This window comes from Condylura cristata, unplaced genomic scaffold (assembly GCF_000260355.1).
Source record: "Condylura cristata isolate star-nosed mole 26May11 unplaced genomic scaffold, ConCri1.0 scaffold00022, whole genome shotgun sequence".
Classification (NCBI taxonomy): Eukaryota; Metazoa; Chordata; class Mammalia; order Eulipotyphla; family Talpidae; genus Condylura; species Condylura cristata.
In genome coordinates, this window is record NW_004567123.1 from 9,650,891 (window position 1) to 9,675,684 (window position 24,794).

At 33.0% G+C, this 24,794-nt stretch overlaps 1 protein-coding gene across 4 annotated transcripts in view; it reads left to right on the forward strand.

Moving 5' to 3' along the window:
• Window positions 1-24,794, forward strand: part of TASP1 (taspase, threonine aspartase, 1) — a 199,315-nt gene that overhangs the window by 49,119 nt on the left and 125,402 nt on the right. For all 4 annotated transcript variants that reach the window (XR_001145711.1, XM_004687161.1, XM_012728473.1 and 1 more), the window contains exons 7-8: window positions 893-972; window positions 7,620-7,726. Coding sequence is in view for 3 of the 4 variants with exons in the window: in XM_004687161.1 (XP_004687218.1) it covers window positions 893-972; window positions 7,620-7,726 (187 nt within the window). In the remaining variant the exon portion in view is untranslated. The remainder of the gene's footprint in view (window positions 1-892; window positions 973-7,619; window positions 7,727-24,794) is intronic.

The following is a 24,794-nucleotide window of genomic DNA, read 5'->3' on the forward strand; positions in this document are numbered from 1 at the left end:
TAAAAATGAGTCTCTTGTCATTTTTAGCTGTATTCTTTTATCCATGTGTATGTTGAAACTTAAGAAATATGAAAAATGGGCCCTCTCTGGTATGCAAGGGATTAAAGTGCAGCACTATGAAACTACAGGAAATTCAATCCCCAGCCAGGGAGGTGATCCACATGGCAGGCAGATCTCTCCTGTCTTGCCTGCTGCTCCCCTCAGCAGTGTATTTCAGTACATCTGCCTGTTCTGCTCCCCACTCTGTCTTGGTGAATCCTCTCACCCCCACTACCCCACCTCTGGTTTATACCCCACTTTTATGCATAAATAAATAAATCTTTTAGAAAAAGACATACAAAATACTTTTGGCATGCCAGAAAACTTCACTTACCATAATAAAAATGACTATGAGGCTTATATATATATTTTGGAGACATCAAGGTTAGACCTGTAAGCATATCTCATGATGTTTAGGTATCTCTAAATATACACAATCATTTTGGGTAGATTTAGGTATTATGATAGGCAAGAATACTGAATGTGACATTTACTTAAACTTCTATTCGTATCCTGACTAAATAAATCTTGTGGATAATTTATCCTGTGAACCAGTATAAATCTTAATATTGTTCCAGTGGGAAATCAACTGTTTTCATAAACAACTTTGGCTGAATTTTGCCACATTTTATTTGTACTGTGAATGTAACTGTACCATTTCCAGTGGTAAAATTTCTAACTTGGGAAAAGTTTAAAGGATATTTTTGGTCTATAGCCAGGTTATTTGATATAAATCTAGAGTTGTGTCTACATATAAGTTTTTTTTTTCAGTTGCTTTATTATGTTGCTTACATTATGCTTTTGTATATGTAGGAGATGACATGAGTTTTTAAAAGCATAATTTTTTCTATAGCTTTTTAGTTGGAGAAGGAGCCTACAGATGGGCAGTGGATCATGGAATACCCTCCTGCCCTCCTAACATCATGACCACAAGTGAGTAAAAACTGTTCAAAATTAAGCTATATTAATATATATACCTGAAAATGTTCTACTGCTTCCAATATTTAAGAAATTATGTTGAAATATTGATATTTATAGATACACACAGTTATTTGATTTTGAGCCACATTTAATTCCCAAGGCCTTCAATTTGCTTTGTATATCCTTGTTCAGTTTTTACATGGATATTCTTCTCTTCAGTTTATATTAGGCAGTGTCTTTTATATATATATATATATTTTATTTATGTAGATTTTATATCATTGTTCTTTTATTTATTTTTAACAATGCTTGCTTTCTTTTCTTGGGGTAGTGCCCACAGAATTTCCACCACCAATTCACCCATGCACCATCACAATAGTCCCTTGTCTAGCCAAGAATGTAATATCCTTAAAGACTTTAGGAAAAATAGGGAAAAATAAAAGTCTTCCCAAAAAAACATAAAGGTGTTTGCCAACACTAGATCTCTACTACAGGGAATGTTTATTGATGCTGTCTAAGATTAGGCATTTTTACATCCTTCATATATTTTTTCCTTTTTTTTTTGTTTTTTTTTGTTACTTTAATATTTAATTTCTATTTTCTTCAATTATGTTTTTCTGAATTTTAAAATCTCTTATCAGCTTATCTGCATTTCTTTGATTTTCTCTATCAGGTCAATTTTGAACTCTGTTATTTGACAGGAAGATAAAATCTTCCATATCTTCTTGGTAACATTCTGGAGAGTCATTTTCTCCTTGTGAAGTATTTCTTTGAAGTATCAAGATGCCATGTTTTGTATTTCTCTCTCTGCCAATTTTGTACTTTAGCTTTACCTGTTTTATTTTTCTTAAGTATCTGTAGCAGTAACTTAGAGATTTGTACAACTTTTTTTCCAGTTAGTAGTGCCATGTTTTTTCTTTTGGCCTTTCTTCAGTCCTGCAGGTCCAGAGATCTCATCTTGCAGCTGTTGAGTTGTTGAGGTTGGGGGCTGGGGAGGGGTTGATGCACAAGGCTGACTTGTATTTGTGGTACCACAGTTATTCCTTCTCTTTGGAATTTCACACATGAGTCCCTGCCATCTCTGTGCTTTAAGTGTGTTTCATCAGGTCAGTACTATTCCTGAGAAGTAAAGGAGGGAGATTATAGGCCAGGACACTGTACTTGCTGTACTTTTTCATTTCACTGGTGAATTGGGTACTTGGGAACACCACAGCTACTCCACATTCCTCTCTCACTCAGGGGTTTTATCTCCATGCCACTCAACTCTCCCCTCCTTAGGGCCACTGCTGAGCAGCAGTATTGCAGTTTGTCTGGCAGCCTCTTGCCCAGGCCATAGCTTCCAAGTATTTCTCCCCATCCACCTCTTATTTAATAGTACAGTCCATACTGATCTCTGATGTCCAAGAAGTGCTCCATTTTTGCCAAAACTTATAGGACCCTGTGAGTATAGTGTTGGTCTAGGTTAACATTTTGATGACTCTTTCATGAGTGAAGTATGTAATCTCCTTTAATGCCCTCTTGGTGCATTCAAAAACAGTCGTATTATGCTTGAATTTAACATGAGAAATTTAAAAAATTTTAAGTATCATTTAGAATTACAAGTAATAACTTTTTCTTTAAAAATAGGTTGTGTATTGTTGCTGGTTAGTGATGTTTTATATTTGATTTTTTTTTAAGTGTAGGGGGCTTGTAGCTTATAGTTTTTTATGCCTCTTATGTGTTACAGAACACTGAAGTATGTCCTTCTATCTTAACCTAAAAGAATTTCCTACATGTTTTCACCTATTCTTGATATATTATTCCTGTATTTTGATCTGAATTTCCATCTGATTATGAGTCTTTTTAGACTGGAATTTCCTTTAGTAATTCTGGGAATGTGGTAGATGTATGAATAATTTTCTTAGCTTTCATTACCTTGAAAATATTTACCTTTACTTTGAAAAAATATTTTTGTTGTTGGATATAGGTTTGTAGGTTGTCATATTTTTCCTTTTATTTCTTATTTCCTACTCTTCCATCTTTCTTCTACTTTAAAGTTAAAATGAAACCAGTCAAAATTAAAAATCAAAACCTAAGTGCCCCCAACAGATGAGTGGATTAGGAAAATGTATGTATACATACATGCACACACACACACATATACACACACACATATACACAATGGAATACTCCTCCATGGTCAAAAAGGATGAACCCAAGCCATTTGCAACAATGTAGATGGAGCTGGAAGGCATAATGCTAAGTGAAATAAGTAAGAAGGAGAAGATAAGTAGCAGATGATGTGTCTAATAATGTGGACTATAAATAACTAAACTAAGAGTCAGATAGAGACAAGCTTAAAAGTGGACCCATGGTCTTCCCTGGTGGCGCAGCAAGTTAGGATGTAGCACTGCACGCTACATGCAGCCATAGCAGCATGAGTTTGATCCCTGGCCTCAGAGGTGATCCACATGGCCAGCAGACCTTCCCTGTCTCCCCGATGCTCCCCTCAGCAGTGTATTTCAGTAGATCTGCCTGTTCTGCTCCCCACTCCATCTCTGGTGAATTCTCCCACCCCCTTGCACTTCTGGCCTATACCCCAGTTCTATATGCATAAATAAATATTTAAAAAAAAAATGGACCCCTTGTAAACTAACCACAGAACTGAAGCACTAAAGGGGTATGGGGGAGGGATAGGAACAAAGAGGGAAGGAAGCACAAAGGACTATAGTAGTAGACTATAGGTGATTTGGTGGTAGATGCACTATAGTGATAATACCTCAGTAATATCCAAATATGTTAATTAAAAAATAATTAATAAAAATAATAAAACTTACCTAGAAAGTTTAGAAAAGAAAGTAAAAAAATTTTTTGTGTGTATGTAGAATAACTGAGTTGTAGGCCAGTATAGGAGTGAGAGGGTTCACCAGCAACAGAGTGGGGAGCAGAACACGCAGATCTACTGAAACATCTTGCTAAGAGTAGCAGCCAGTTAAACAGGGGAGGTCTCCTGGGACATATGTGGGTTAGTAAACTGGCAGGGTATCAAACTGCGGCCACCAGAGAAGCCCAGAAAAGCAAATTTCTCTGAAAAAAAGCCTGATGATTATGCCTATATTTTTGTGTGATAGTTTAAAGTTTTTTGGCCTTCAAAATTGTTTTTCATATGTTAAAATTATAAATTCTTTAATATCAATTTGTGAGTAGTGAAGTAGAAACCTCACTTATCTTCCCCTCCCTCCCCCTTTCAAATACATAGCTTTCTGTATCAAGAAAGTATATTGTAATTTTTCCTACTGGCATAAAATATCATTGTTATTTTGAAACTTCCTTAGAATTACAGGAATTTACTTCTAGATTTGTTGCTCAGTTCTGTTAATTTTAAACATCTATTTCTATGATTTTACTACAATATTTTTTTAGAATTTCTTTGAAGGCAACTGTATTTCCCTTTCCATCTAATTTTCTTAACATTTTTTTCTTCATTTAAAATTCTCTTGATTAACTTAGAGAATGATATGACATCTGTTATATTTTGATTGAGGGCATTAAAAACTTAATAATATTGACTCTTGCTAACTGGAATAGGTTTATTCAGTACTATATTTTTGTTTTTCAGTAAAGTTTTATGAATTTTTATAATTTTTTAATGTTGATTTCTTACATAATGATAAATTTATTATCAGGTAGGCATTTGTGTTGCTTTCAGGTTGGGATTGTAACAAACAGCTGCACTTGCATTGTAGTGGATTGATGATGATAGTGCCTGTAATTTCTCATATTTACCAAAGGATTTTTAGGATTTTTTTTAACAATTAATATAATTGTGTTTTATCCATACACATGATGTTTTCACACATGTGTGCATATAACTACTTTAATAAACTTCTATATTTGTCTTTATGATATATTTGTAGATTTTATTCTCTGAATTCATATATCATTTTTGAATATTATAGTTTTGTTTGTTCCCTTCTAATCTTTCCCTTTCTTTTTCACACTGGCAAAGGATTATCAGCATAGAGGAGGTGAATAAAAGTAATGTAGCAGACATTCATTTTAAGTACGATGCTTTTGATTGAAAATCATAGTTAGACTTCATTATATTTAGATAGTTTTGTACAGGTCTTTCTTGCTGGTGCTTAATTTGCTCTTTCTTGTTTATCTGAAACTTTTTATTTCACCTTCATTTTTGAAGGATATTTTCACTGGATGTAGTGTTCTGAGTCAGCAGATAGTTCCTTTCAGCACATTGAGGATAATCAGTCTACTTAATTGGGCTTCCATTGTTGCTGTTGAAAACTCTGCTATCATTTTACTACTACTTGCTTGGAAGGTAACCTCTTTTGTCCTTCTGTTTTTAGATTTTCTATGTTACTGTTCTTTTTTTTTTTAAATTGTGGTTTTATTTGACATAATTTTAATTTAATTTATGGATTTTTTGGGAGGCATTAAATCTGTGGATAGTGGCTTTTGTTATTTTGGAAAATTTCTTATCCAGTTTTTAAAATTTCTACTCTTCATTCTTTTATCCTTCATCTTCAGAAATACTGATTAAACACATGTTAGACCTTCTCATATTATCTTTCCTGTTTCTTAACCATTCTTCTTGGTTATTTATTTCTTTCAGCTGCATTCTTGTTATTTTCTAATCAGTCTTTCAATTCACTAACTTTTCAGTATGATGAAATGTAGGTACTGCAAGTCCAAGTTGTCACTTTTGCATGTAGATGTTTTCAGTCACCTGAACTCACTCCAACCTCTATCCTTTTGGAATTTTTATCACACATGTATGATTAATTATTAGCTCATTTGCCAGCCCCTCTTTCCAGAGAACGGGGATAGAACTAAATGTTTCAATTTTTGAATCAGTCTTGATCATCAGTCTCCAACTAGACTCTAAAAAAACCTTCTGAAAAGTTACCTCATTAGAACAAAAGACATCATATCCAGGAAATTACAGGGGATTTAGGAGCTGTGTGTCAAGAACAGAGGTTAAAACCAAAATAAAGCCAGGTATTTCTGTTGCTCTTATTCAGTTAGGAAATTACAAGAGTTTTTAAGAGCCCAACCAGTAGAACAAATATTTGTATTTTCTATTCTATTTATTGTTAATCAGAAACTATCATATACTTAGGTCAAAGCTTAACATTCTATTACCTGCCCAGGCCACATGTTTGTAAATGTGTGCAAGGGTCCCAATGAACCCCAAATTTTAGAGTTTTTTCTTTTTTAGTTTCTAGTTCCCCTAGATCTCTCCTCTGCCTTTTCTTCCTTTTTCTTGATTTTTTAAAAATCTTTTCCTAGTCTGCTGTATAATAAAATCTTGTTTGAATGTAATTTGTATTGAGAAAGCTACTAGAAGTTTATTTGCATATTTCTAGATCAACCTTAATGTGAGGGTATTAGCTCTTTCAATCCTTTGTTTTACTTGTAGTGGGCTCTGGTCCTGATGTAAACCTCTCCTTGATGCCACCTAATCAAATTCATCTGTTAGTGTTGGTAAAGTGCAATAATAACTTTAGTTCTTAGTTTATGACTTATTTATTAGGCTTTATGTATACTTTATGTATACTCTTAATGCTGTTAGTATGGCCATTTTCCTATTTCATTCAACACCTTTGTAATATTCAATGGGAGAATTACTCTGAGTAATTTATTCTGACATTATTAAAAAAACTGGTACTATCTTAAATGTTGTATTCTATTATGTTATTTCCCCTATTAGCTGAATCTAGTTGCTTAAATCTGTATATCAATTTCTAAACTATTAATATATATATACATATTATTTTTATAATGTCTATTTAGTTCTTCAGGGTACTTATATTTTCAATACCTTACTTACGTTTCTTTGAGCATAAACATGGTTTATGTTATGGGTCTTATTATTCCAATATTTGAGGTCTTTGCAGATTGGATAAATAATTCTGATATTTGGCTGACTTTAATTTTTAATTCTTGGTGGTTTACTCGTACTTACTTTATGATTTTTTTTTAAAAAAAACTATGGACTTATGTTAATTGGAATGTGGGAATTCTTTGAGCTCTTGGTAAGTTCAGCTGTGTTTTTCTAGGGAGTATTTGCATTTGTATTTAGTGAATTTTTAAAGTAGTGTAACACCAAGATAACTTTTTACCTTTTTAAAAGACAACTCAGGTAATATAAATTCTCTTCTACATCTGTCTGTATGCTCTTCTTTTTCATGAATTTTCTAGAGAAAGTTTTCTTACATTTTTAGCCAGAGTTGAGACTTGAAAATTTCCTGCTTCTTTGTGTAGAGTAACTTTTTCTAACTTTCCTTTTCGCAATTCATAATGTCCTTTTTATGTGTATAATTATGATTTCATTTTTTTATGCTGCATTATCCCAGGTTTGATCCTTTGTGTATGCAAAGTGTCTTTCAAACCAAAGTTCCCAGTGACATGTATTCGTAGATACCCTGTGTAGCATCAAATTTCATTATTCACTTGTCTTTCTATATTTTGCCTTTTTACTTAAATTTTTAAAACTTAACTTATATGTTATTCTCATACTCCTTCTATTTCAGTGTATATTGAAAAGAGTTTTTATACCCTATACAACATTCTTAAGGATTTTTGTCTAAAGAAAGATTTTCAGTTGCTTGCTCTGTTAACCTAATATTTTTCAAATGTTATTTTTAATGTTTCTTTTATAGGATTCAGTTTAGCTGCATTTAAAAGAAACAAGAGGAAACTAGAACTGGCAGAAAGGGTGGAAACGGATTTTATCCAACTAAAGAAACGAAGACAATCAAGTGAAAAGGTCAGGAGGTGTTTGAAATATTATTGATTAAAGTATCTTTAATCTGCATTTGGATATGTAAGCTTTAGTGTACCATACAAAAGAGACATAATACATGCATAGAACATGTATGCTTTTAAGTTTTGCTGTGTTACTTTTTAAAAAGTAAAAAGAAGCAGGCAAAATTAATTTTAATAATATTTTTATTCATGTGAGTGAATTCAAAATATTGCTCCAAAGATGTAATTGATGAAAAAAAATTATTTCTTTTTTTTTGTATTGACTTTAAGTCTTCAGAGACACTGCATATTTTAAATTTAACACACATATCAAATATGGCACTAGCTTTTCATTGCAAATACTTGGCTTGTATGTATATTTAGGTTTACAAAACAAGTTACTCCAAACATACTTACAACTTTCCAGTAATTAAGTTGAGTTGTGATTTAAACTTAGCTATTAATTATTAAGCATTTAATAAAATTGAAAATTTATTTTCTCATTTGTCCTTGTCATGGTTTAAGTCACTAGCTAAATTTGTCACATCATCTTTGCAGCATTAGGTAGTGATTCACTGTTGTTCCAGAAGTAGTGTTGTCATAAGAAAATGTGCATGCTAGATTCCTATAGGTTTTTTATACAGTAATTATATCTCTGTGTCTTGTTCTTACATGTTTTTGTTTGCATTTCATTCATTAGTATCCATAATGAGTCCATGTGCAGCATTATTTTTGATGTATTTTAGGGGGTAGAATATAGTTGAAAAGCACAACATTCTTGCTTAATCTATGACTTGGAAGTCAGCACACAGTTCATGAATAGTCCAGCACATCATACTCATTTGATGTACATTGACATTAGTATTTTTTAGTGATTCATTCTTCTATAATTTGTTTTACACTGGTATATGTTTTCTATCATCATTTCACATTGTTGCTCATATGTAAATGAATAATAAGTCATCTTTCATAGTGATATATTCTTAGTATGTTCACACATGGGTAGGAGGAAAGTGAACAAATTACTGTCTTGGTGAAAGTGGATAATAGGTTTCATTTCTTGGGTTTCTGTACTCATTGTGATGTCTGAGTGAGCAACTTTAGGACTAAGTCTCTTTAATAAAATTGTGGTAAAGTGTCCACACAGAGAGCAGTGTAATAATTTTTATAAGTTTAGATATCCATGTAAACCATATGCCTGTCACTATAGAGAACATATTTGTTTCTTTTGTATTTCCTTCCAGCTAATTCCATCCTCTCCAGGGGACCACTGCTTTCATTTTTATCACCATGAATTTTTTTGTTTTGCTCTTGAACTTTATATAATTTGAATCATACAGGATGTACTCTTTTCTGTATGGTTTCTTTCACAGAATATTAGGTATTGTGTCAAGGGCTACTTCTTTGCTTTTTTATTTTTTTAATTAATATGTAATATTTCCTAGTATGAATATAGTGATGAGTTGCTCAGTGGCATTTTGGTCAATGATGGACTGCATATATTATAGTGGTCCCAATAGACTGCAGCATATAGTCCACGCCATACTATCTGGATATGTGTAATTATACTCCATCCTGTTTACGCAGTGACAGAATTGCGTAATGATGGGCATCCCAGAATGTATCCCCACTGTTATAAGCAATGCATGACTGTATATGCTAATTTGTTTGTCCATTCTCTTTCTGGTGGACATTTTATTTCTTCATAGATTTTTACTATTATAAGTAAGTCTGCTATGAACATTCTTATATAGACCTTTTTGAATCAACATGAGCTTAGGATTTTTATAGAAATGTCAGTTGATCTTATAGAAAATACATTCATGTGTTCTTATTCACAATTTTCATTTTTTTTTTAAATTTTTTTTTAAAGTTTATTTATTTGTGCATACAGAACTGGGGTACAGGCCAGAGGCTCAGGGGTGGTGAGAGGCTTCACCAGAGACAGAGTGGGGAGCAGAACAGGCAGATCGACGAAGTACACTGCTGAGGGGAGCAGCGGGCGGGTCAGGAGAGGTCTGGCTCGCCATGTGGTCTCCTCCGGGGCAGGCGGCAGGCGGGAATCGAACTCATGCGGAAGTGGCTTCAGATTCTCAGTGCTGTGCTTTAACCCGCTGCGCCACCAGGGAGGGCCCACAAGTTTCATTTTTAATGAATTGTTTTTGAATCAATTTATGGATCATGAAATGAATTATTTCACGAATTTAATTTCCAGAAATTATTAAGGTACTTTTGATATTGAGCTTGGCAGTAAGCAATAATGAAAAGGATGGAGGAAACTCATGTTCTGATGAGACTTCTTTTTATTGGCTCGAGACAAACATAAGCATGTAATTAAGTTAGGTAGCTATCATATTTGATAATTGTTATGAAGCTAAATAAAAACACAATTTATGAGTGTAGCATGTTCATACTCCTTTGATGTACATTGGCATCTCACTGGGATATAGAATCAGTTGGATGTGTAATATAGAAGGAAAGCTCAAAGGAAGATGACTGTAGTTACATGGTATCAACAGAGACCTATAGGGGGTATAACATTTGAGGTGACAACTATAAAATAAGAAGTTCGTTTTATGAAATCAGCAGAAGAATATTTCAGGCTGAAGCAACTGAATGTGTAGGGTTTTGACATATTGAAAGAATGGAGAGAATGGGTCAATCTACTTGTAATAGTGTGCCTAATGTGGGTTACAGGAAATAGTATAAAATGAAACTGAAAAGGCAGCTGGGGTGAAGAGTTTGTTTGTTTTATAAATAATGAGTAGCTATGGATTAATTAACAGAAACAGTGTTGCCTCATTCACATTTTACAATGTTCTCTTGGACTACTATATGGAGAATGTTTAGGGGTTGGAGCAAGAATAGAAATGAGGTATCTATTTAGGAAGTTTTTATACTTGGGAGACAATGTCAAGTTGGTCTATAGCTGATGGGCATGAAGTTGGAGAGAAGGAAATATATCCAGGATGTATTTTGAGAGTTCCCAAAGAGACAGGAGTTACTCATGCTTTGTAGATTGGTAAGAAAGAGAGAAGAGTGTAATTTTTTATTTTTTTCTTACAGAAGAACAGGCCCTAGAGAGGTAAATGTGCAGGTTGCCTAGCTTAAAAAAACATGGTTTTAGCGTTTACAATTAGGTGTTGCCATTTTACCAAGGTGAGAAGGGCTGAGGAAGATAAGATTTCATGGGTACAGAAGGGAGAAATGGAAATTAAAAACTTCCATGTTGACTTAGGCCATGTTGACTTAGTAGACTCAGATTAACCAGTGCTTCTCATTGCACCACAAACCTTATATTGATTGCCGCATGCTAACAGCACCCTAAATACCAGAGCTAATTAGGCTACCTCTTAGTGCTTCTTGTTCCTTTGCTCCTTTCAGTTGAATTTAATGCCACCAAGTCTCAATGTGGTTCTTGTTTTTAATCATTGTAATTACATAATTTATTAAGTCTCATGTACACTCACGAATATTGAGTTTAAAAAGAGAATTGTCTGTCTGATAACTAGAGAATTAATTATTGAAAACAAACATGAAAAGGCACAGCTGATTTATAGAAAAGTTGTTCTACAGTTAAGTGTAGCATAATAGCTGTATAACATGAGAAAAAGTACAAAATTTCTAGAGGCATTCTGCATTCAGAGTATATTATTTGTGTCTCTATGTCTTTTTCTGTTTTTAGATAAAATGCAACTTGAAATAAAGGACCATTCAGTATGTTATAGTTTATGCAAAAAGAAGATATGGAATATTAATTCATGAGCCCACATTCAAAGAATAGTTTTGTATGAAAGAATTGACTAATGATTGAACCTTTGTATTTTTAAATAAAAAGAAAATATTTAAGGTATGTTTTCTTTTTAAATGGTTCTATACTTCACCAAGAGGACTTTTGAAAAATTTGGCCTACCATTCACCTTACTAGTTAGGAGGATTTCCAATGGAAATGATACTATAGGAAAGATTAACTATGGGTTTGATTAAATGTATCTGAAGCTTACTGGTAAGACAGGAGGAGGGGGAATTCTTATTTGTAAATTACTAGTATTAAAAAGAATGTGGCTAAATGATTTCACATTTGGAATAAGACAAGACAAAGGTTTGAAAACTGAACCTTGGGCCAGTTCAACATGTATGAGTCAGGAGGAGGAAAAACAACATAGGAGGAAGTAAGAACAGTCTCTTAGAAAGAGGACCATTAGCAGAGTCTAAGAAATCAAAAGAGGAACATTTGAAATCAGCCATCCTCTCAGACATTTGCTGTTGAAAAAACCAGTAAGAAGAAAGAGGACTGGTCACTGGATTTAGTACCTGGAGATGGTTTCTCTGATATGGCAAATTGTGGAACAATATGGAATGACTTAATAAGGGAAAATAAGGGTGGAGAAAACTTTTGAGAAGTTTTACTGTAGTGAGGACAAGAGATATGGGCTCAGGAGGTTGGAACCTCATCAGCTAAAGTCTTTGAATTTAGTAAGTAATATATTTTATTAATATATATATATATATATTTAATATATTAAATCTATTTTGAATAAAATATATTACTTATTATATCTTCCAATAAAATAGTTATGTTTTGCTCTCTTAAAGCTGTTGGAGGAACAAGTGATAGATGTTCATGTTCTTTGTAACTGTGACTGCCTTTGATATGAAAGTCTTTGCCATTGTGGCTCTTTAAAGTTACCTACAAAGGAAAAAAAGAAAAAAATTGCCATCCACATTAGTTACCCTGGTGGAATTTTGTAATGAAGAAAGAGAGATAGGTAGTAGTGAGTGGAGAGATTAAATTGAGATATGGTTATAGTGGAATATTTTTGACATCTTAAATGACAGGAAAATATTTTATCCCATTTTTCCCACCTTATTAATTTTTTATTAAATTAACTTTTCAATAAATTACCATTATTTTACATACTTATCAATATTTTGACAATATAATATTTATTTCCTCAGGTGCCATCACTGTAGCTCTCCCCCCATCAAAGCACCCATGGGCCTCTTCCATAATCCATTGTGCTCTCTTCCCTCCTCTATGCTCTCATCTTCCCCTTTTCTCCTCTCTTCATCTGTGGTCAACTTTCAAGGGTTGGTTTTTAAAATTTATCTTTGACAATTTATAAATACCATTTGGTATTTATCTTTCTCCAGGTTATTTCACTTCACTTAATCCTTTCTAGTTCCATCCATGTTGCTTTAAATAGCATGAATTTGTCTTTTTGATGGTTAAGTGGTATTCCATTGTGTATACATACTACCTCTTCTTGATTCACTCCTCTGCTTTTTGGCATTTAGGTCTTTTCTATACCTTGGCTATTGTATATAATATTGCAGTAAATACAGGAATGTAGGTTTTGTTTTGAATTAGTGTTTTTATGTTCTTTGGGTAGACTTTAGGATGGTATTGCATGGTCGTTTGGCAGATCCATTTTCAGTCTTTTGACTAGACTAGTATCCATTCTGAACAACAGTGTAGTTGGTTTCCTTTTCTCCCTACCCTCACTCTACCTCTCTCTTTCTGTCTGTGTTTATGTATTTAATATGGGCTATTCTCACTGATATGAGAAGATATCTCATTGTAGTTTTGATTTGCATTTCCCTGATGATAAGTAATGACTTTTTTTTTTCATGTGTCTGTAAGCCTTCTGTTTAGTTGGTTGCCCATGTTTTGATTGGGTTGTTTCTTTTTGTTGTACTCTTTATAACTCTTTGATATCAATCTTTTGTCAGATGTATGGTGCAAATGTTAGTTGGATAATATTTTTAATATTCAGAATATATAAACATTACTGTGTATAAAGCACTGTCTTTAACATTGGCCTACAAAAAATGACCAGGACAGAATGCCTACCTAGGGGAAGACTGGCCAGAGGCTTTACTATATAACCTTGGTAGGTGTTGTCTCTAATACTAAAGAAAGTAAAAATGCTTTTCAGAAAGAAAAGCTAAACTAGGTATGAATTGATGGGATAGAAAATTGTAATTTTTAAGATTAAATATAGTAGGTTTTTGGAGATATGACAGAATATGACAAATGGTTGTTTTCTAAATTGATTTATATTTAGCTTATCTCTTCTGTTCTGTGTGTATAGTTTCAGCATAGTTTTGGTTAGCCAGCGTTGATTATACTACTATTTGCTGTGGAAATATATATACATATATAACTACATATATATAGTATATATATATATATATATATATACTATATATATATAATACAGTTTGAATTCAGTATTAAAACATAATAAAAAGAATAGCATGTTTGGTAACTTCCTTAATGTTCACATTTTTTTGTTACTCGGTGTTGAAGAATAATAAATATTGCTTTGAAAGGCAGATAATATTTTAAAGCTTTAAAGAAAGTGATTGCAAAATCCTAATAGAAATCAAAATTAGAAAAGAAACATTTAATCAGTTTGTTACTTCAATAAACTAGCATGTTTTGTTTTCTTTAGTCTTTGACAACTTACCTTTATATTGATTTATTTTAAAATGATAATGGTTAATCCATGGAGTGCTTCTGGTTGCAAACATAGATGTGAATTTGGTTTAGGAAACATATATTTGTCCCCTTTCTTTCTGACCATTTGCCATATAATAAAAAGTTTGAAAGTACTTGGTTGCTATGGCATTAGTTTAAATTAACATCCAGTGATTCTAAAGCCAACATATCTAGAATTCTCTTGTTTTTTTTCTAATACTTTTTGTCTTAAGGATTAAGATGGTGCCTGTAATTTTGCAAACATCCTTTACTTCTCTCCCTTTTTACAATAAAGCTGTTCTTTTAAATGAGAACAAAACAAAAAATCAAACAAACCTTTTGCCAAAATATTAAAAATTCTTTACTGCTGGTTTTAAATCTATAGTAAATCAAAAAGAAATAAAAGTAGTATTTACTTAGTACAGTAATTTAAAACATTTAGCAGTATTAGAAATTAAAGTTTATTTCTTTGTAAAGGAACATTCCTTAGAAATGATTCCTTAGGAGTAGTTTGAGTAGTACTTACCTTCTGGTCATATAATTTATTATGTGGAGTAAACATATTATGAAGAATTGTCAGACTTTTTCGATTGGCTTTCAATATTTTATTCTTTGCTCACTCTGTATTGTAAAAAAATCTCCCATAGTTTCATCAGTGTCAACATTTTTGCCAGTTTCACTTCCTCTGGAACATCTTCAACTGTTTTTTGTCACAACTATACTCTTTATTTACTTTGGTAAGTTTATCTTCACTAAGTTCCTCTTGACTGTTGATTTAAGAGTAAGTCACTCCATGGTCAGTTCTTTCTTCTATAACTCCATTATTTTTTTGTTTGAAATTCACATCCAAAATCACTTTTTGCTCTTTTCTTCTTGTGATGGCTAGGTCCTTTTGCTCAACAATTTTTGTACAATATGCCTATTTGTCATAGAAAGATGGGAGGCAAATAGCTCCACTCCCTGCTGTCTGTGCACATGATACATCATTGACAGACTTTGAAAAAATGACATGATTGGTCACCATCATGATGATACTTATGTCTGTAACTGAAAAGCTAGAGGTGGAGTTTATACTTCATTCAGTTACTCTCAGGTACTATACATGGTAACTGAAATTTAAACCAGGGTGTTGAGGACTGACTGTTTAAGCTGTGGTAACTAAAATTTGTATAACTCAGAACTAGGAAGAGTAAGGACTATTTTTCTGTGAAGAACTTAAATTGTTTGACCTGTAGTTTCCTTCCATCTGTTTTTTGATGATCACTTATTCATGGTGCACTTTAGCATGTTTTTCTGACTTTTGTAGTTCCTGTAATTTGGCTTTTGAATCTTCCCTGATGGTATTGCTGTGTTATTTCCTTGTAAGAATGCAATTCTTGTGGTGTATGTGTTGAAGTGGTTGATGTTTTAAATTTAGTTTTTACTTTGTTTTGGTATAAAATAAAGGCAGCTAAGATTGTATTAATCTTTATCATATTTGAAAATGAAAACTTCCCTTTTGGAATGAAACCATTGACTTGTGCCACGGGACAGACTGAGTTGCTACATGACTGAAAGAGTTGTTACAAAAAAGAGATGCTCACATTTGGGGAAACAAACACACTGAGTGCACCCTATGATGTAGATTTCATACATATCAAACAACTAGTCCTAGATATTAGTGGAAGGGACTCTTAATTCTGAGAGTATTAAAAGAGGGTGGGGGATACTGTTTGATCTTAACATTTTTGACATTTTAAGCCTTTTTATGTCTTCATTTTTCATAACTTATTTTCCTTTTTTAATAACATTTTACAGTTGAAAGTACATAGAAGTTCTTTGCTAATTTTATGAAGTAATTTTAAGTTTTCAGTTAATTTCATTAGTTTTCAGGAAAAGCAATGCTTGTGTAGGGTAGTAAAATGAAGGATAATCATACCTTTTTATGTCTCTTTCATTCTTCAACATCTAATGAACAGGTTTAGAAAAGTTTGCAGTGTTTTATATAATGTATGCTCAAAACCACTCTAAAGAGATGGTACAACTTTTAATTTTGTGTTCTTTAGCCACCACATAGGGACATCATATTCACCACATGTTTCAGAAAGGAAATATTGGGTCTTGCTTTGTGCGTTTCATATAAATATATTCTATTCTTTTGATGTATATTGTGGGTAGCATTTTTCCCTTTTATCCACCATCTTGAAATTATTATGTGAATGCTTGACTGTATCATACTAAATCGCTATATTTTTTGGGTGAGAGATAGGTTAAGATCAAAGAAAATAAATGCACAAAAATATTTTTTTTCATCAAATTGTTCTACTTGGACTTGTGTATAGGGGAAGGAATAATTATTCTTTTCTAGAAATTTACTTGATCTAGACTTGTGTTCCTTAACAAAATGGTTAGTACATAGATGTATGGATAAACAGAAGTAAGACAATTCTTTGACTTCTGTTTTACACAAAATAATACACACATATATTTAAATTTTTTCTTGAAATTGAAAATTCATCCTGTGAAAGCATTATCTTCTTTTTTAAATTATTTCTTTGAATTGTAAGTAGCATATTAAAAGTTACATTTGCCTTCCCTGAGACTCTGTTGATTACTGAGAGTCTATAGAATTTAAATATACAATCAGTGGGTGGGTCAATAGCTTAATAAAATGTATTACTAGATTACTACCACCATAACCATTATGCATTTATATAGGCTATGAAACCTGGTAATCAGCATTCTGTTGCATTATAACTTGATGGACAGTCTTCAAATGTCTTTGGCTTCCAATTCTTAAGTGAATTCACCTCTTATCTCAGCCTAGAAGTTTCGACCCTTGACATCTGGATAATTGAGGTTTTATTATTATTATTATTTTATTTTCCTGTTTCAGGGAGAGCTTCTAAGTGCTCATGTAAAGATTCAATAGCTAGAAGTTTGGGTCCTTTTTCAAGTCATCCATAAATGCATAACAAACTATTTCCTACATTTATACTAACTCTTTAAGTTTTAGTTAAGATAGGTTTGAGGCAGAAAGTCAAGGTTAACACATTTTTTTTAAGGTTTACAAATCTTACCTTGTGTTTTTATTTTATGATCTTGACTTCTTAGTTTTCTAGGATAATTGTTTTAAATTAATATCAGATTCTCTTAACCTTGTAAAAACCATCTCAAAATATTCATTATTTAATAGCTAAGTGGTACCTCCTTTAAGTTTTAATATTCTGTCATTATCATTTAAATAGTGTCAGGTGATCTTGTATATAAATATATGTACCACATACAATTACATATATAATTGTCACCATTTACTATTAATTTCCTCATAGGAAATAACTTCCATTGAATAGAATCTCCTTAGAACTATAACTAGAAGCCTTCTTATTTGGGAATTAACTTATTCCCAGTTAATACCATATAACTTATGGTATTTAAAGTTCTAAGTCAGAACTTTAAAATTTACCTTCATGTGATATCAATATGCTCTCATTACTTAAGTTGAACCGTCACAGACAAAGTGATGTTGATCACATGTATAACTAAGACCAGCAGAATAAGCCAAGATATAGAAGACAGTTAGGTGCGTGTGCGTGCGCGCGCGCGCACACACACACACACACACACACACACATCGATAACAAGGTTGTTTTTAAAATTAGAAGACAAAATCAGTGCCTAATTAGGTTGAAGGAAAACTGAGGTTTTTTTTTCCTTTTGTACATTCACATGATTTTGTTTCTATCATTCCTATATTCCCTTATACCTTTCTCCCCATCCTTAACCTTAGGGCCTTCTCACTATGTTTATTAATGTCCTTTAGTTTTGCATGTTGCTTTGTCAAATCATCCATTATGTAAATTGATGTACTATTAATTTTTGTCATTCTTTCTTATTTTACTGCAAATAATTCCTCTGAATTTATTCCATTTTGCTGCAAGTGACTGCATTTCATTATTTCTTATGGCTGAATAGTATTCCATAATGTGGATATACCACATCTTCTTGATTCAGCCAATGAGCATATAGGCTGCTTTCATTAGCTAGCTGTTGCAAATAGTGGTGCAATAAACATTGTAGAGCATATATATATATATATATTTTTTTTTTTTTGGATTTAATAGTTTCATGTTCTTTGGATAGATGACCAAGAGTGGGATTTCTAGGTTGTAATATGTTTGCATTTTTAGTTTATAAAGATGATTCCAAATCATTTTTCCCTAGTGAATGTGGAAATATTTCCACAAACTGTACTTGGGTTCTTCATTATTCGCATCTCCTCCAGGAACAAACCTTGCATCCCTGAAATAAAGCTCAATGGATCATGATGTATATAATACTTGTGCTATATTGTTAAATTCAATTTGCTAATACTCTGTTGAAGGTTTTTGTCATTTTTTCAGTGTTCAAATACTTTTGAATTTTAATTCATATTTAAATATTTAAAGATAATATTTAAAAATATCTTGGCACCCAATTATTCATGAAAACTATCTTTAGACTAACACATTACAAAATATAATTACTGTTAAAGTTTGTCAGCATAACTTCAATTTTTGACATAAATTTATTCTTTTCATAATCTTAATTTATGCAGCATTATAGTTTGATCAGTAAACCTGCATGTTTAGGAAAAGCAAATAAAAGAATAAAATGTGTGCTTGTATTATAATGTTTTAAATGATAGCTTTAGGGTTATATTTTTATTTCTCCTCATGTGCATGTGCTTCATTTACCCTCCATTGGTCCTCTCATGCCATTGTCCTCCTCTCTGCCTTCCTCCTTGTTCCCTCTGGCAACCAGTTAATTTTTCACTAAGTCTTAGTTGTGTTTTTACTGTATTTTATGAGTTTATGTTTTTTGGTTATTACACCAATAAGTGAAACCATCCATGCCTGTCTTTCTCTGTGTGAGTTATTTCCAGTTAGCATTGTCATCCCAAAGATCATCCACTTTGTCCCCAAAACGCTAGTTTCATTTTTAAAAAATAGCTGTATAGTATTCCACTTGGTATATATTCCATAGTTTATCCAGTTTTCCATTGATAGGCAGTTAGGTTGGCTTCATAACTTGGCAATTGTGGACATTATTGCCATGGGCATAGGAGAACATTGATCTTTGGTATTAGAGTTTTCATATATTTTTGGTAGATATCTAGCAGGAATATTGCTGGATCATATAGTATTTCCATTTTTATATTCTTAAGAAATCTCCATTCTGTTTTCTATACAGGCTGTACTGACTTGCATTCCTGCCACTAGTTCCCTTTTCTCCAAATCTTTGCCAATATTTGATTTTTCCATTCTTACAGTGGTGTGGTGATATCTCATTGTTGTTTCAATTTACATTTTCTTTATATTAAGTGACATTGAAAATTTTTCCCTGTGCCTGTAGGCCATCTGAATGTTTTTCCTCTCTTCCCCTCCCCCAGAAATATGTCGATTTAGGTTTATTGCCCAGTTTTTGATGGGATTGTCTCCCCCCCCCCCATTCTTGGTTTCTGACAGTATTTTGTGTATTTTGGACAATAGCTCTTATCAGATGTATGATGTGTCATTGTCTTCTCCCATTCTAAAGTTTGCCCTTTTGTTTCTGTCATAGTTTCTTTTGAGTTATAAAAGCATTTTGGTTTGGTGTTCCATTTCTTTAGTTTTTCTTTTGTCTACTTTGCCATTGGAGATGTGTTTCCAGGTACATCTTTGAGGTATGTGTTAGGTAGTATGTAGCCTATGTTTTCTTTGAAGTATTTTATGGTTTTGGTCTTATATGCAGATCTTCAATCCATTTTGAATTAATTTTTGTGTTTGGAGTTAAATATGGATCTACATTCAGTTTTTTTGCATGAATCTATCCATGTTTCCCAGCACCATATTGTTTTCACTTTTCTGTTTTTCATTGAGGTAACATTGGTTTATAAAACTGAATATGATTTAGAGGTATGGGCCACACCTCCACCCATCAATGGCTTGCATCATAGTCCATCATGACTTCTCCCTTCTATGTTCTCTGACTCATCCTCTTCTTTTCCCACACTCTATAGCCTCAACTATATAGTCAGATTTGTCTTTTTACTATTCCACATGTAAGTAACACCATTTAGTATTTGTCTTTTCTTTCTAGCTTATTTCACTTGGCATAAAACCCCTTCTGTTCCATCCATGTCACAAATAGCAAGGATTTATCTTTAAAAAAAAAATAATATAATTGTTTTACATCATTTTGTGCATTTTTCCTACTCAAAATCTTTTTTCTGTGATTCTGGATCCTACAAATAGTGCCTCTCCTCCCACTTCTTATTTTATACTGTCATGCTGCCTCTTTATTTAGTTGGTTATTTGATGTCTTTCTCTTTCACCAGAGTGGAAGGACAGCTATTATAACTATATTAGTTATTATACTAATAGTAGGAGGACAATTTTAGTTATTTACTATGGTTTCTAATCTTAGCATTTAATAATTGCTCAACAGACATTTGTTTAATAAATATGTACTTTTTTTTCATGTTTCTTTTTGGTATATTTACCAAATATACCAAGTTAATGTCTTTTTGCCCTATGGCTGGACAGTTGCAGTAACTTTATAATTGGTTTTCCTGCTTCTAATATTTCTCCACTCCTCTTAATGCTATCTATTCTCCTAAAATATATTTCCCTGAATGTAGCTGAATTGGTCTTGCTGCTCTCCTGAAAATTTAATGTGCTCTTTAGATTAAAACTCAAGCTTTTGGTCTGCTTTACAGACTTTCTTGAAGCCTGTGCCTAACCTACTTTTGAATTTTCTTTTTCTAAAAATATTTTTCTCTTGCCAAATATGTCTATTTGACTTTTCATTAATTTGTTTCTAATTTTTTTTTCTTATGTCTCTTTTCCTTCATGGTATAAATAATTACTAATAATGGAAGATCAGTTACTTCTCTTCCTACTGAAATTCTAATCCAATTCCTCTTTTAAAGACCAGATTAAATGCTACTTAGATCTTTCATTTATTTAATATATGCAATGGCATTCAATAAGTGCTTTTAAATTGAATTATCTGCATATTTGACATTTGAGGTTGTTGTATGTGATTACTTTTATACTTATATAGGCACATAGATGCATGGCTATTTTGTCATTTCTTTTTAATCCACAGATTAAAAACAATTACTAATTTAAAAATCTTCAGTGATGATTATATTAATTTTAAGAATTAATTGTAATTTTTTAAATTTTACGATGAGTTTGAATCAGTTACCTAAGTGTTTGAGACATACATTGTCTAAGATTGTGCTTCAGTTAAAAATAAGTTTGTAGTAGGGAATGTAACGAAAAAGAAATATTAGCAAGTAATATGATTATAGTTCTTTAATATTTTAGAGATGTAAAGGTGTAGTATAAATAAATGAAAATGATTGTCAGGAAATAACACCTTAGAAACAACTGTCAGTATCAGCAAACCATTCAAAGAGATGAGTCAGTGCCCACAAGGGGGCGTGCCCATCTAGAGAAACTTGACCAAGTGTCTTTCCTGTTACATAGGTAAAAATGCCTGTTTACAAGTGCTCTTCTAGAGCATGTCTTTTTTTCCTATAAAAAAGAATGAGCCTTAATCACAACAAGGATTCCAACCCATTTTCTAGCATCTGTTTAGTTTTGGATGTGTGATTTTTTTTTAAGCAAGGACAGATGTCTTATGGAATGGAAATGAGGTTTGCCTTGAAAGCTGAGACAAGTTTACGATTGTACTTTTCTCCCCCTTATTCTGAGCTGAGAGCATTTTCCTTTTACAAGGTTTCTCATCTTTTCTGTGGTAATTTTAGGTCTTTTCCCCAAAGTATCAGCAGTATTCCATTTTCATTAATCCATTAAAGTGTTTATCCTGACTTATGAGGCGTTCACCTTTCACCTTGAGGAAAGGATAGACTTGGAGAAATATTCTAGCAGAGGACATGACTAGATGGGATCCTTAGTTTTTCTTATCCAAGACCTATTTTACCTTTGACTTAAGCATTATGAAAAAAGAAAAAGTAGAAGTTTAGAAGCCCGTGAACGGGTAAGCTCGATTGTACTACAGAATTTCTGTGGACAGTGGCTTCAAATTCAAATACCTGTGGGGCCTGGTAGGTAGGCTACTTATGTGTGTAAGATAAATCTAGAGATGTAGAACAATTGGTGATATATGCTCCACTTTAAGGTATTCAAGAAGAAAAAGAAAAAAATAAAAAGGGTTTAAAAGTATATCATTTAGTTGCTTATTAAGCCATCTACTCAGCAAATATTTATTGACTTCCTTAGAGTGTTAAGTGCTTTTCTGGGTACTTGACATATGATAGTGAATAAAACATATTTTATTACCAAGAAAACACTGCTGGTCAAACCAACTTCTGCTATTGGCAGTTTGTAACCCCTGCTGGGAACATGACAATTGATAGATTATTTTTTTATGCATATTAGAACTGGAATACAGGTCAGAGGTGCGGGAAGTGAGAGGATTTACCAGAGACAGAGTGGAGAACAGAGCAGGCAGATATACTGAAATACACAGCTGAGGGGAGTTGTGTGTGGGACAAGAAAGGTCTGCTGCACCATGTGGTTCAGCTCCGTGGCCGGGGATGGAACTTGTGCTCAGTGGCTGCAATAGCTTCATAGTATAGTGCTATGATTTAATTCATTGCACCACCAGGGAGGGCCCAACAGTTGATAAGATTTAACTCTCCACAAAATTTAGAAAAGTAGAATAAGTTAAAGAGTAATTAAATACACAGCCAGTGTCCTTCTTGAATGTCTATTTTTGTTTGTACTATCTATATCTTTTGAAGTTTGTGTTAATGGCTCCCATACTGGTAACTATTTGCATTAAACACAGTATTTCAATGTTGGGAATATCTTAAAACATCATTGAGATTAATTTGAATAAACTTTTAGGATATCATAATTAGTTTGTTTTTATATCTTAGAATATACTTCATTCCTTTCCCACTCTTGATAACTCTTTGATTTAACTTTATTATCTAATCAGATTTTAATCCATTGAGGAACAAGAGGAGAAAAATGTATATAGACATATTAGATTTCCTATTTTCTTTTCAATAAGCTTGCTTTTTGTTCAGTATTTATGATTTTTGTGGGCATACTTAATGTGGTCAGAGACATTACTGTGCTTTAAAATTACACATGAAATAAAAGATCTTATTGCTATGTTATTAAAAGTCAATATCAAATATTCTTCAATCTGGAGATGATTGAATTTAAGTCCAGTTTAAATGACCTATCCTACTTGTCATGGTGTTTCATTGACAGGAATAGACTCCAGATTGTCCAAGTTACCTTCTAATCCTTTATCTGTTATTCCCCACTGCTTTAAGACTCAGTTCAAAGGCCAGTAGAGCTCTGGTATTTAAAAGCAAAGTGTAATTTTATCCAGAGAAGGTAAATGTTTGCCCTGAAATGAAAGAAAGTCCAGAGATCCAAACCACAGCCAGGTGTTGGACAACTAAATTGAAAAAGGTTGCTTGCTCTTATTAAAGAGACTTTGTTGCTGTCTATTTAATTAGCAAGGTCCTAGCTCTTTTATTTGTTTTTTAATCTGCCCAGGTAATGATGTTCAAAGCCTATTACTGTGTATGTTGGTAGCATGTTGTGCTATCTCTATAACTGAAGCACTATGATATATGTGCCTCTAGTAAAGTAAAACTGCCAAATAATGTTAATTTTTTTTTTTAATGAGGTGCTCCTATTTTACATCCCTGTAAAATTTTCCATAGTATAGGATTTCTCCGCTCAGGTGTGGTCACCTTATTTCTCCTACTATCAAAGCCCCCCAAATCCTCCACCATAGCCATCTTGATTGCCTTGTCTCCCTGGAACGTGAACATGTTTCCCACACAGTGATGACTTGAGTTAAAAATAGTAAAGGATGAAGGCCCTCCCTGGTGGCGCAGCGGGTTAAAGCACTGCACTAAGAAACTAAAGAGCCGCTTCCGCATGAGTTCTATTCCCACCTGCCCCGGAGGTGACCACATGGCGTGGCAGACCTCTCCTGACCCGCCCGCTGCTCCCCTCAGCAGTGTGCTTAGTCGATCTGCCTGTTCTGCTTCCCGCTCTGTCTCTGGTGAATCCTCTCACCCTCCGCATCTCTGGCCTGTACCCCAGTTCTGTACGAATAAATAAATAAATTTTTTTAAAAAAAATAGTAAAGGATGACCAGTTCTCCAATGGAAAGGTCATGTTACAGCTAAAGTATACATGGATATTACTTCCTTAGCATTGTTAGGAAAGCCATTTGGAGTTTAAGAAACTGAAATTGATGAGTCAAAAATGAGAAAAGTGTGAGCTAATGTCCTATGAGGACCTTTTCTGGAATTACTTGAGGTCTCAGAACTTGATGTGGGGCAGAATTTGGGCAGTGGAGAGTCACATTTACCTTGAGTGAAGTGGAAGTGAGGCAGGGATGCCAGTTCTGTTTCACTAGAGAGACTAGGCTCTTGTTGAAAGAGAAGGTAAGAAGAGTAGGTCTGTGCTGAAAGTTAGGTGACATACGAAGAAAAGAATTGCCTATTAAATTTAATTCAACTGGTTCATGCATTCAAGCAGTTTTTTTTCCTCCACAGAAACTACTTTGCCTTTTCTGACCTCCTAATGTTTCTTTC